The 13,069-nt window shown below is 52.4% G+C and overlaps 1 protein-coding gene across 2 annotated transcripts in view; it reads left to right on the top strand.

Annotated features, from left to right (window-relative positions):
* The window catches only part of GALNT14 (polypeptide N-acetylgalactosaminyltransferase 14), a gene marked incomplete at both ends in the record, with an annotated part of 222,972 nt that overhangs the window by 165,086 nt on the left and 44,817 nt on the right, over positions 1 to 13,069 (top strand). For both annotated transcript variants that reach the window (XM_082672353.1, XM_082672354.1), the window contains 3 exons: positions 5,709 to 5,776; positions 7,834 to 7,899; positions 8,027 to 8,148. In XM_082672353.1, coding sequence (XP_082528479.1) covers positions 5,709 to 5,776; positions 7,834 to 7,899; positions 8,027 to 8,148 — 256 coding nt within the window. The remainder of the gene's footprint in view (positions 1 to 5,708; positions 5,777 to 7,833; positions 7,900 to 8,026; positions 8,149 to 13,069) is intronic.

Genomic DNA, 13,069 nt, shown 5'->3' with positions numbered 1-13,069 from the left:
TGAACTCCTGACAGGTAAGGCCTGTATCTTATTCATGTCTTACCTCACCTCCCTGTGGCATAATAATTAGTCCTACGGCATAGAGCTGCTTTGGTTAATTCAGGTAAAGGACTGAGACTGTGCTGGCACAGAGCAGCCATCCCTGTATCTGCACAGCTAGTGAGCTCTGAAAAGAAAAGAGGCTCTGGGGTACCTAAAAAGGCACCACACTTGGAGTCTGAAGACCTGGGTCAAGTCCCCACCCTACCACTTCCTTGTCTTGTGACCTTGGATAGGTCATTAGCCACATCTGGAAAGATGGTGATAGAAAGGTCTTTCATGTTTCAAGTTCTATCGCATTTTCCACAAGAAGACATTACCCTGGGACATTTGGGGGCCATTATAATGTGGGGACCCCAGGTCCCCCATGCTTTCCTTACACTACGTTTATGTTCTCAGGGGCACTTCAGCTGCTGCCCTCAGACTCACCCCTCTCACCTCTAAGACTTATTTCTCGTTCTCTTCCTGCTGCTTCTCCGTCTCTTTATAACAGTAATGATGGTACTTTATGATAATAATACTAACATGTTAAACGTATGCTGAGCTTTATGGTCCACAGAACACATTTTTTTTTTTTTTGCGGTACGCGGGCCTCTCACTGTTGCGGCCTCTCCCGTTGCGGAGCACAGGCTCCGGACGTGCAGGCTCAGGGGCCATGGCTCACGGGCCCAGCCGCTCCGCGGCATGTGGGATCTTCCCAGACCGGGGCACGAACCCATGTCCCCTGCATCGGCAGGCGGACTCTCAACCACTGCGCCACCACGGAAGCCCCACAGAACACATTTTCTCTCTCACTTCAGTTGGAGCCCCATCGAACCTTGTGAAGTCCAGGTGCACGTAGGGAACGGAGGCCAAGTCCACAGAGCTGGGAAGCACAGGAGCCAGGATTCGGGTTTCTGACTTCCTGGGTGGAAGTGGGGAGCAGTAGGGGTGCAGCCCCAGCGCCTCTGTCTGCCAGCCTGACGGAGGGCTTCCCCCGAGGCCCTGGTGCCCTGCACTCTGCAGGGGACTTGGGGCCCATCAACACGATGCTCTTCAGAAGGCGCCGTGAAGTACCAGACTGTACCGCCAATTCTGCTGGGCGCTTTGCTGAGAGAGCTCAGGACCTCTTTCCTGCCTCTCAGGAACTTCAGTGTGAGCCAGGCCCCTGGCTCAGACCCAAGTGTGTTGCATGAAAACATCAGAATTAGGGCCCAAGAGCCAGGTATGACCAGACGGGCATTAACATCATTAGCAGGCAGGGCGGAAGTGAATTTTAGGGGTGGAGGCAAAAAGATTACTTCTAGGAAATTCCGTGGCCAGGTGTCCTTTGCCTTGGGAATCCGTACCTCCCTTTTACTCCCTATCCTGTTGCACAAATAAATCGCGAGCCACTGAGAGAGAATTGAATGAAGAGCACTTCCTATCTCACTTTTGTTGATGCAAGGATCTTTTCTAAGGCGTCTTTTCATCTTTAACTTTCTAGAATTCTCATGGCTTTGCTGCCAGGCTCTGGCAAGGGAAGGATGCTCGAGGAACTGGGAAGGACCGAGTTGCCCTCTCGTCCCTGCCATGCAGCGCCTGGCCAGGCCTTGGTCCCTCTGCCCATCCCTGCCCAAGCTCCTGCATTAGCCGGGGATGGGGGGGTGGGGGAAGGCACACATGGGGGCGCTCAGAGCCAGGCAGAGGCACGATGTAGTGGGTGATGGGGGGAGGGAGAGAGAGTCACAGCCTTGATGAGTTCAGGGACTTTTCTCACTTAAGGACTGAGAAAAGCCCTGAAGAATGGTTTATCTTGACTGGTGTTGCCACGAGACCCCGTGCATATGTGAGACCCAGGGCCGCCCCCTTCTTCTGGAGCGCCCTCCGGCCCCCTGCCTCCCAGGGGGGCCCCGGACCATGCTGACTGGCCAGTTTGTATCTTGAATCTCCTGGCTGTGGCTTTTGATAATAGCCTAGATTTAGAGGAGAAGTCTCTCAGATTCAGGTGGTTAAGAGATTGGACCCTGGGGCCAGATTTGCCCACTCTGCCCTTACCAGCCGTGTGACCTTGGGCACCTCCTTCACCTCTCTGCCTCAGTTTCCTTTTCTGCCAAACAAGGAATACTGGTAATAACTGCCTCACCTGATTGTGGAGAGGAGTGAATGTCTTCAGGTAGGTGAAGGCCTTGGAACAGTGCCCGGCACAGTGAGCCTGCGTAGGCAGCAGGGTTCTGAGGCTGTGGCTCTCAAGCTTGAGCAGACATCAGAATCCCCTGGAGGGCTCGTTAAAACGTGGTTTCTTGGGCCCCATCCCCACGTATTCCAGCTCAGTAGGTCTAGAGTGGGGCCCAAGGTTTTGCATTTCTAACAGGTCCCCAGGTGATACTAATGCTGCTGGTTCTGGGATCACACGTTGAGAACCGGTATCGCCATCATTGTCAGTCCTCAGATTCCGGGAGCAGCTGCTGGGCACCAGGCAGGGTGCTAAACTCCTTTTCTGTGGCTGAGGCGGTGTGCTGACAGTTCAGTACTTCCTGAAGCTCTCCGGTTAGTGAATGGCAGATCCGCAGACACAGCACTCGAACCCAAGTCGGTCTGACTCCAGAACGACTAAACTCAACTGTCAACCGGCCCCAGGTCTTCATTCAACTGGTAGTTATGGAACGTCTGATAAACGCTGCCTGCCTGTAGCCCCGTGCAGTTCTCAAAGCAATTTCAAATACATTTCCTCATTTCATACACACAATAGCCTGTGAAGTAGGTCAAGTAGTAACATCACCTGCCTTTGCAAGGAAGCTGTAATTACAGATGGAAATGAAGGCTGGGACCTTCCCGGTGTCTTGCTCAGGATCGCATAGTAGTGGATGGTAGAGGCTGCCTGGCCTCCCACGCTGCTGTACCTGCCATCTCTCAGGGGGTTCCGGGAGGCCCCATGGTTAGGGCATGGCGGGCAGAAGGTGTAGACGCTGCCGGCAGCCGCCCTCTGGCAGAGAGCGAGCTGTGGATAGGAGACTCAGGATAATTCCCAGGACGAGTGTGACCCCCGATGCGCCCATGAGGCGAGCACTCAGTCCCCTGCGAGGCTGTGAAAAGAAAGGGCTCAGAACAGTGCAGTGGGGGTGAAGCAAGGAAAAAGCCGGGCCCTGGAGGAAAGGGAGGGTCGGCTTGGCTGTAGAGGGACTGGTGAGCTGTCCTGGCGGAGAACTGGTGAGACCAAAGGAGGGAGATGGAAGCCACCAGGGTCCAGGGGATGAGGGTGGGGTGTGCAGAAGAGAGGACCCAGGGGGACCATCTGGGCCGAGCCAGGTCCCCTGGGCTGGACTTGACCTGTCTCCTTCTCCAGCCACCCCAGGCACCCAGACCACCTGCCCATCTCAGGCCCTCCCAGCCCCGAGTCACTTTTTCGGTGCCCCTACCATCACTCCAATTGCTCTGTTTAGAGGAGCAAAAACCAGCCAGGTGTCACTAGGAAATGGTGTAATTAGCACTTACCGCTGACGATTTCATTCTTTTTTTTTTTTTTTTCTTTTTTAAACCCTGGACATTTTTCATTCGCTAATCATCTCTCAGTTCAACCAGCACAGAGCTGCACGCGATTTACCTTTTGATGTTCACAGAAGACAACTCTTGAATTTCAAAGAGCCGGCAGGGATTTGGGGAGATCGCGTGCAGAAGCTACAGCCGTAATCAAACCTCATTAGAGGGTATTCTTCCAGCAACTTTTCCCTCTCTCTCAGCCTCGCTCTCCCCATCCCACTCTGATTAGAGGGCTGGTTGTTGGGTTTGGTGTGTTTCCTTTCGGATGATTGTGGCGAGGGTTCCCTCCCACCACCTCCTGCCTGCCCTGTCCCCACCTCCCAACAGCGGGCTCAGGGCTTGGGGTTGGGGTTCCTCTCTCCCCCTCACACTAGTTGCCATGGTGAGAACCACGGTTTCATGAATAAAGGTAGCTCCAGGCGAAGTTCTCCTCCTGGAAAGTCTCTGCATCCTGCTTAGAAAGGACAGCTCACCAGAAACAGGGCTCAGGTGCACACACGCCTCCGCCAGCGCCCATCTGAACCCCGTCCTCAATACACGCAGGGCGCTGGGTGCCCCACGGTGGGTGGTATGGCCCGGGAATGTTTCTGAGGAACCGTGCAGTTTGGCATGTTCAGGAGAAGCAGGATCCAGCCATCTCAGGCCTGAAACCCAGAATGAACCCAGAAACCTAACCTTGCCCTGTGGGTACAGATCCACAGCACAGGAGAGGAAATGAAGTCAATTCAAAAGTCGCCACTGATGCACAGAACAGTAATAATTGCTACACTTTTTATCACTGTTACCAGCAGACACTGTGCTAAATGTTTTAGAAACATTCTCCTTTAATTCTCCCAACAGCCCTGTGAGTGATAGGTGCTATTATTATCCCTGTTATACAGATGGGAATACTTTACTGCACAGAGCAGTGAAGTAACCTGCCCAAGGTTACACAGCCTGTAGTAAGTAGCTCCTGGACCACAGGCTTCTCACAGAGCTCACATCTCCTTTGATCCTCATCATACACCCGGCGCCCAGCACATAGTAGGTGTGCACTAAATGGAGTGAATGGTCATGGGCCAAGGCACAGCCGGACTCTGGCAGTACAGACAGTAGCTTGACAAGGCCCCTGCCGCCGGGGAGGTGGCCATTTTGATGGGCCAACAAAACCAGCCCTTGGAGTCAGGCTGGCGTGAGAGCCGCAGGAAGCTTCAGATACAAACAGCTGAGGGACCCCAGAGGAGGAAGCAGTTCATTCTCACTAAGTGGCTTGGAAAGGCGCTAGGGAGGAAGTGACATTTGAATAGATCCTTGTGGCACAGGAGGGGCATTTCACACTGGCAGCGGTAGGAGAACGGCCCTCGGTTGTAACAAGCAGGATGTCTCCAGATAAAGGCACTGGGCACGAGGAGGCTGGAAAGAGGGCTGGCTCCAGGTCGGGAAAAGCCGTGAAGAGCGTGCTGAGGGTTTGGGGTGTAGATTGTGGGAAGCCTTTTGTCAACCTATGCACTTGCATTACTGAGGAAAGTCACACGATCGGAGGTCAGATCTATGCTTCAGAAAGCCCACTCTGGAGGTCATGGGAAGATGGCCTGACAGGTCGGGCTACTGAAAAAAAACAGGCAGAAGAGGTTGGATCAGGTTGGAGGTATAAGAGGTGAAGGTGATCTGAGTGATACTTTTCAAGGAAAACCACATCTTGGTCACTGGTGTGATGCAGGATTTCGGGGAGAGGGAGGGTCGTTGAGGGTGGCACCGGATCTCTGGGTGCTAGGTGGGTGGTGGTGACATTCACTAAGACACAGCAGGGTTGTGTCCCAGTGGCTCACAGTGAGCAGTGTGACTGGACAAAGGTTTTCGGTTGTTCTGAGTTTTATTCTTCAAATGCACTGGTGTCTATTTAAAGCTCAGGTTGAGGGCTTCCCTGGTGGCGCCGTGGTTGAGAGTCCGCCTGCCGATGCACGGGACGCGGGTTCGTGCCCCGGTCCGGGAAGATCCCACATGCCGCGGAGCGGCTGGGCCCGTGAGCCATGACCACTGACCCTGCCCGTCCGGAGCCTGTGCTCCGCAATGGGAGAGGCCACAACGGTGAGAGGCCCGCGTACCGGAAAAAAAATAAAAAATAAAGCTCAGGTTGATACATGTATTTGCCGCTGGAAGTCATAACGATCTTTCCTCTTTCAATCTCACAGCATATTAAACCGCACCCCTATGAATCTCCTCAAGGAAATCATATTAGTCGATGACTTCAGCAATGACCGTAAGTACCATCGCTCTCCTGTGCTGTGGACACAAATGTCTGTTCCCAGCCCCTGTGTAACCAGCAGAGGTGAGCCCACTGCTTCCCTGGGGGTGGAAGAAGCCTGGGTTTATAGTAGGTTGGAAGACATTGAGTGTCCAGGCGGGGCTCAAGGAGTACATAAACCTTACATTTGAGAAACAATGTCTTGGGTTCTCTGCCATGAGTCTTTGAGGATCTAACCAGATCAATTCAGTAGATTCTTGATGGGTTTGGTGTGTATATGCATGTGTGTCACTGCCCCCAACCTACGTTCCTGGACTTGAAGAGACCCCATACCTTCAAAGAGACCCCAAGCCCTGAAGCAGGGCCCATGACTAGAGATTCCTCACTCATATACTCTGATAATCCATCAGCCTGAGCTGAGGCCACCTACCCTCTTCCTTTCATTCCCATGGCAGGACTCATGGGGAGGGGGGTTCAGTTTTGGGGACGTCCCATCACTTGGCCATGACACAGTGAGCAGCTGCCTTCCAACCTTTCAACCACTGGTCATTACCATCCCCTAGTCATCCTGTCCAAGAACCTGGGTCCCACCCAAATTCACAGTCCAAGTCCACTTTCCCCGAGAAAAGCACGAGGGAGGTTTCAGACACCGGTGTGTTCAGTTTGACAATCAGGTACGATCATCGCAGAAGCACTGTTACACTTCAAGTACGGATATTGCTGGCTCCTCTTCCGAGAGCTGTCATCCCAGCCCCAGTACTGCTGCAGGCAGTCAGCCACATGCATGCAGAACCGCTTCTTCCCAGTGGCAAACCAGGGGAAGCAGGTGATGGCCGCTGGGGATAGCTCCGAGTCCCAGAAGAGTGGAGTCTCTCCCCACCAGCCCTGATGCCTGAAGCTGGGCATCAGAGCCACTACCACACTGGGGTCTGCTGTAGGAAGGCTGGAAACCCACACCTCTGACACAGCCTCAGAACCTTGGAAGTCATGCACAAGTAGGTTGTGCACCAGATCCAGGGTAATCAGATCGGACCTGAGTTCTGAAATTCAGTGACCTGATCTCCCTTCCCTAGTGAGAAAGGGGTTGGAGCTGGGGAGACACTCGTCCTGCTGGGAGGTAGCTGGCACTGAGGCTGGAGACGGGAATGCTGCTGGATTCCCTTAGAAGCAGAATAGCTTAGTGGTTAGAGCATGGCCTCTGGAGCCAACTGCCTGGCTTCAAATCCGAGACCTGTCACTGACTCACTTACTAGCTGTGTGCCTTGGGCAAATTATTGACCTCTATGCGCATCAGTTTCCTTGCCTATAAAATGGGGATAACGATGATATATATGGCTTACATAAGGATGAATGTGTTAACGTATTTGAAGTGCTTAGGACAGCGCCTGGCTCCGAGGAAGCTCCTCTAAGTCTTTGTGGTCACTCTGTAGAGTCCAGACCCAAGGAGAGAGGCTGAGGTTGGCCAACCAGTGAAGCAAAATCAAAACTTATGATGTGGAGTTCAGAGCCAAGGAGTGCTGGGGCAGGCAGGCATGCCAGGGCGACCCAGGGTGAATGCCTAGGATGGGTCTCTTGCCTATCCCAGCACATTTCCCTGCATGGTGGAGAGCTGAACGAGCTCTGGGTGACGGGATACACCGGATGGATCCCCTAACAAATAGGGTCTCCTGTATTGAGTCCATGAACTGAAAGGAGACTCCAAAATTTGTCTCATCCATTCTCCGGCCTCCCAGTGGCTTTTTATCAGGCCCCATGTAAGTGAATAGGACTCTGATCATGCTTTGAATGATCTATAAAAAAGCAGAAATGTCCCCAGGTGACCATGCCAAGATTTCCCATCTGGCAGTGTTCCAGCAAGTACGCAGGTGCCACTGTGTGACTGACCTGCTCCAAAGTGGCCCCCTTGCGGCCACGTTGTATTTTGCTAACTGTGGTCAGTCAGCCCCATCCAAAGCCCACAAACACCCTGGCTTCAAGGCAGGGCACCGTGGTTGGGGGCGGGGACGGCAGGCAGGGCTGCCGCTCACCTCCACCCCCAGGCGCTCAATCCACGTGACCTCTTGTCTTTGCAGCCGAGGACTGCAGACAGCTCCTCAAGCTACCCAAGGTGAAATGCTTACGCAATAACGAGCGGCAAGGTGGGTCTGTGCTGCTGGGTGGGGCCGGGGTGGGGGTGGGGGTGGGATGCGTTTGGGCGCGTGTTCTGTATGGTCCCAGACAATGGAGCGACGCTGGCGCCCACTCGGCCGATTGTCCCTCCTGCAGGTCTGGTGCGGTCCCGGATCCGGGGTGCCGATGTTGCCCAGGGCACCACCCTGACTTTTCTCGACAGCCACTGTGAGGTGAACAGGGACTGGCTCCAGCCCCTGCTGCACAGGGTCAAAGAGGTGAGCGAGGTGGGTTCCGTGCCCCCCACTTCCGTAAGCTCAGGACTTCACATGTGTCCTCAATCCCTTGGGGGGTGGGTGGGACAGATTGCTATCCCCATTTTATAGATGAAGAGAATGGGGGAGAGTGGCCTTCCCCGGGGTCGCCCAGCAGGCAGCGGTGGAACAAAGCCCAGGACCTCTTCTTTGCATCACACTGTCACCCACAGCAGGCCTGCAGGCGGGGCTGCCGATGGCTGGTACATGACAGACGCAGCTTCCTGGCCAAGAGAACTGCCCAGAGTGATTTCTCCCAGATGTTAGAAAGTTCCAGAAAGGGAGTGCTGATGAGTGTCATTTGTGAAAAGGAGGCAGTGGAATTAACCAGGCCTCAAAATGCAAATCCTGAGGCTTCTGACTTATCTCCAGCCATGTGTCACCCTCATCCAAAGGCCAAGGTGGGAGCTGGGGGTGGATGCTAAGAGACCTGAATTCCTTGCCTCTGTCTGCCCTTAAATTACCCTAGAATTCTGTCTGCTTTCTCTCTCTGGGTCTCAGTTATTCCTCTTGAAATTTAAAAAAAAATTTTTTTTAATTTTCCCATCATTATTTTATATTCCCAAAAATCCATCCACCCCTCCCCTGCCTTGATCTGCAGAAAGCACTGCATGCTTAGATGCCAGTGTCTGTGACTAGCATTTATGCTGTTCATTTCCTCCCTGAGTTACTGTCTCCTGCAGCTGCTCTGTGAAGTCGGGTATTTTTAACATACCCATTTCACAGGTGAGGATCACAGGGAGAATCATATAATTGGGGCTGATATTTCCTACCTGGTACCACCAGCACCAGGGGCCTCATTGTTGCCTCAACAGCATCTCCCCTGTGCTGTGGTTATTTCCTTCTCGCTCTTGAAGGTGCTCCTCGACTCCTATTGCAAAATGTCGGTTTTCAGAGGATGAAGGAATTGAGATGTGTGAACTGCTCAGAGTACTGAGAAATCCTCACCAACTTTGTTCATCCATTGAGAGAACCTCGGTGGGTGTACAGAGTTCCCACACCTGGGCCTAGATGTTAAAACCCATCCCGTGACCACTTTCTCTGAGATCGGGAGGGCTCGTATAAGTGTGTGACATAACCAGGTGAAGAGGTCTGGATGGAGACATAGTCGGTTATGAGCAGACCATTCTGTTGAGGGGCTTGGCCCGGCGCTGGAGGCCCTTCCACGTCCTCCCCTCCCTTTGTGCGCCATCTACGAATGCAGCGAGCCCCCCCCAAGCCTAACACTCTTACAAAGCTAGACTCCTCCTCCTCCCTGCCCGTGCCCGACACGCCCACTGCTTCATCTCCCTCTAAGCCCTTCCTGTCCCTGGATGCCCTTCCCCTCCTCTCCACAACCCCCTTGCTCTCCAGGGCCTCACCCATGTCTCCCCTCCTCCAAGAAGTCTTTCCTGACTGCGTGGCCAGCTGGGATCACTCCCAGCAAGAATTGCCCACTTAGCCCTACAATTTCCTTTTCTGGGTTTAGTTCTCTGTCTCCCTTAACAGATGACAAACCCGGGGCGGCACCAATCACCTCACTGTGGTCACAGAGTCAGGTGCTCAGTGTTTGGAAATGATAATAATACGAAACTAGATGCAACGGGAGGTGATAAGGTTGGAATAGGAGGAAAACGGGCTCGCTTCGTGCCTCTAAGTTAACTACCAGACATTTATCGAACACCTATTTTGGGCAGAGTTTCGAGGGAGAGTTGGGATGGACCATGGAAAAGGAATCCACACCCTGCTTTCTTCCCCAACCCGGAAACTTTTTTTTTTTTAACATCTTTATTGGAGTATAATTGCTTTACAATGGTGTGTTAGTTTCTGCTTTATAACAAAGTGAATCAGTTATACATATACATATATCCCCACATCTCTTCCCTCTTGTGTCTCCCTCCCTCCCACCCTCCCTATCCCACCCCTCTAGGTGGTCACAAAGCACCGAGCTGATCTCCCTGTGCTATACAGCTGCTTCCCACTAGCTATCTCTTTTACATTTGGTAGTGTATATATGTCCATGCCACCCTCTCACTTTGTCCCAGCTTACCCTTCCCCCTCCCCGTGTCCTCAAGTCCACTCTTAGTAAACCCGGAAACTCTTCAAACCGTGTTGTTTAGGGTTTTCATGGAGGTTTCTTTACATAGGCATGGTTGATGAAATCATTGGCCATTGGTGGTTGAGCTCAATCTCCAGCGTCTCTCCTCTCCTTGGAGGTGGGGGGAAAATGGGGAAGGGAATGTGAGGGGGTTGGGCGTGGGGCTGCAATTTCCAGCCCTTTAATCACATGGTTCCTCTGGGAACCAGCCCCCCCTCCTCCAAGAGTCACCTCATTAGTATAAACTCAGAAAGAGTGAAAACGGCTTATTATGAGAACAAAAGATACTCCTGTCACCCCCAATCAGTCAGGAAATTCCAAGAGTTTTAGGAGGAACAAAGGCTAAATTCCGATTTCTTTTCATATCACAATGTCACAGTATACACCACATTTTGTTTATCTACTCACCCACTGATGGACATTTGGGTTGTTTCTGCCTTTTTTACCATTGTGAATAATGCTGCTACAAACATTTGTATACAGGTTTTCCTCTGAGTACCTGCTTTCAATTCTTTGGGGTACATACCAAGGAGTGGAATTGCTGGGTTGTGTGGTAATTCGGTGTTTGACCTATAAGGACCTCCAGGCTGATGTGTCCCTGCAGGATGCTTTCCTCGGGCAGCCTTAATGAACCTGGAGGCCCTTTCCTTCCCCGTGGCGCTGAGTCCATCTCTGAAGCCCTCTTTGAAAAAATGCTCTCTTGTGTATCCCTGCACAGCAGTCCTCCTCTAGGAGTCATGTGGCCCCAAGAGTGGGCTCAGCCCCCCAGGCCAAGCTCCCAGTGCCCACCACTGTCGGACCTAAAGCTTTCATGGCAGAGGATTGCTCAGACAAACCCCAGACTGTGGTCCCACCCTCACCTGCAGAGGTTTTCACCAGACCCCGACTCTCGATAACGAGATGGTTCTGCTGAGACATCCCCTTCAGGATGGGGAATGTGGCCGTGTGTCAGCCTCTATTTCCACGTGTCTCGTATGTGTCTCATCTCAGAGTAAAACGTGATTTGATCTTGTGAGTGGAAGTGGAAATTTTAAGCTGTAATTGGAGTTTGGGATTTTCAAAAATAGAAATAGATAAGGAAGAGGTTGGGCTTGAGCTGTCAGAAGCTGTCCTCAGCTGGTGTTTTCCACATGGAAAATCTCTTTGATTTCCCTTCCTTCCCTTCAATTACATGATGATACTTGAAACAAGCACCAAGTTGTTAGGGTTTTTTAAACAGAGGCTTCTTCCCTGCCACCCTTATCTACATATTCCTTTAGTAGGAAAAAAAGATTTTAAGAAATTTCAATCCCTGTAGCATTTGGCAAATTGATATAAATAATGGCTTACATATGCTTCAGAGCCCTTTCACATGCTTCCTTTCTTGTTCCTTCCAAAAGCCCTGTTAGGAAGGCAGGATAGTTTTGCAAATTATAATTTGCCTTTACTTCATAGATGAAGAAACAGAGTTCCTCAGAGTGTGCTGATTTGCTTAAGGTCAAACGTATTCTAGGGCTTCCCTGCTGGCGCAGTGGTTGAGAGTCCGCCTGCCGATGCAGGGGACATGGGTTTGTGCCCCGGCCCGGGAGGATCCCACATGCCGCGGAGCGGCTGGGCCCGTGAGCCATGGCCGCTAAGCCTGCGCGTCCGGATCCTGTGCTCCGCAACGGGAGGGGCCATAACAGTGAGAGGCCCGCGTACCGCAAAAAAACACAAAAACAAACAACAAAAAAAACATATTCTAGATGTCAGAACCAGAATGGGAACCCAGGTCCCTGACCCCCCTCTCGCTCCCCCATCCCTCCCTCCAGGCTAGCAGACACCCCACACTGTACTCCTCTGCTCTCCTGTCCACCACCTTCCCTAGACAGCAAGAGCTTATTCATCTTTGTACCATCCACAGTCCCTAAACCGTAGTAGGTGCTCAGTGATGCTGGTGGATGCAGTGAGTGAATGGTCGTCTCTAGAAGTTCTTTGGTTGCCCGTTTACAATGTGGTTTTAATTGTATGAGATGGTGGAGAAAGAAGAGAGGTACGACTGGAGGGGTGATTGATGGCCACGGGCTCTCAGTGGGGCTTGGGCTTGGATTTGTGTCGGGGGGGGAGGGCGTGTTGTTCTGGATCTGCCGCGGATTTCACCAGCTGCCGTTTGAGCTTACCTGTGGACCTAGCCTTAAAGATAAAGCCACGGGAGCACACAGGTGGGGACCTGCAGTGGATCTGGGCATCTTTAGGGAGAGTCCATCCATCCCTGAGCCTGTGTGAGGAGAGGCCATCCTGCTCAGCTGTAATTGATCCACCTGCTTGGCCTCTAGCCATGGACAGTGTCCTCAGAGAGAGTTCATAGCTGCCCTCTTTTAGCCAATGCCAGCTGAACACCTGCTGCCCAGCCGGCTCTGGCCTGGGGCTGAGGAATACAGAAGTGGAGCAGATATGACCGCCAGGGTCACTCAGGGAGGTTTGTGTCCTGTCTTCGAGGGGTCATGTCTAACATCTTCTGCAGCCCCCTCGTAAGGTTGGCTCCACATAGCACTTAGCCCCAAACATTCCTCTCTGCCTGTCTGGCCTCCGTGACTCTGAGCCAAGCAGCTGTCACAACCGTGTTGTGGAAGGACAGAAACCCTCAGAGCTTACAGAAGAGTACCCCAGAGTCTGTCACAGCCCTGGAGGCAGAGCCCACGGGTGGCTTCTGGGGAAGCCTGTGGCCAAGGTAAGCAACCGGCATTTTATTTTGCCTTGCAGTTTCCAAATATTGAGGAAAGATTAAAAATAAACAGTATTGCAGTTTGGGGTCCCCAAGACCACCCTCAGCTTCAGTAATTCACTAGA

Source organism: Grampus griseus (genome assembly GCF_964374135.1).
Source record: "Grampus griseus genome assembly, chromosome: 15".
In the NCBI taxonomy this organism is placed as follows: Eukaryota; Metazoa; Chordata; class Mammalia; order Artiodactyla; family Delphinidae; genus Grampus; species Grampus griseus.
This window is presented reverse-complemented; position numbering and strand designations above follow the sequence as displayed.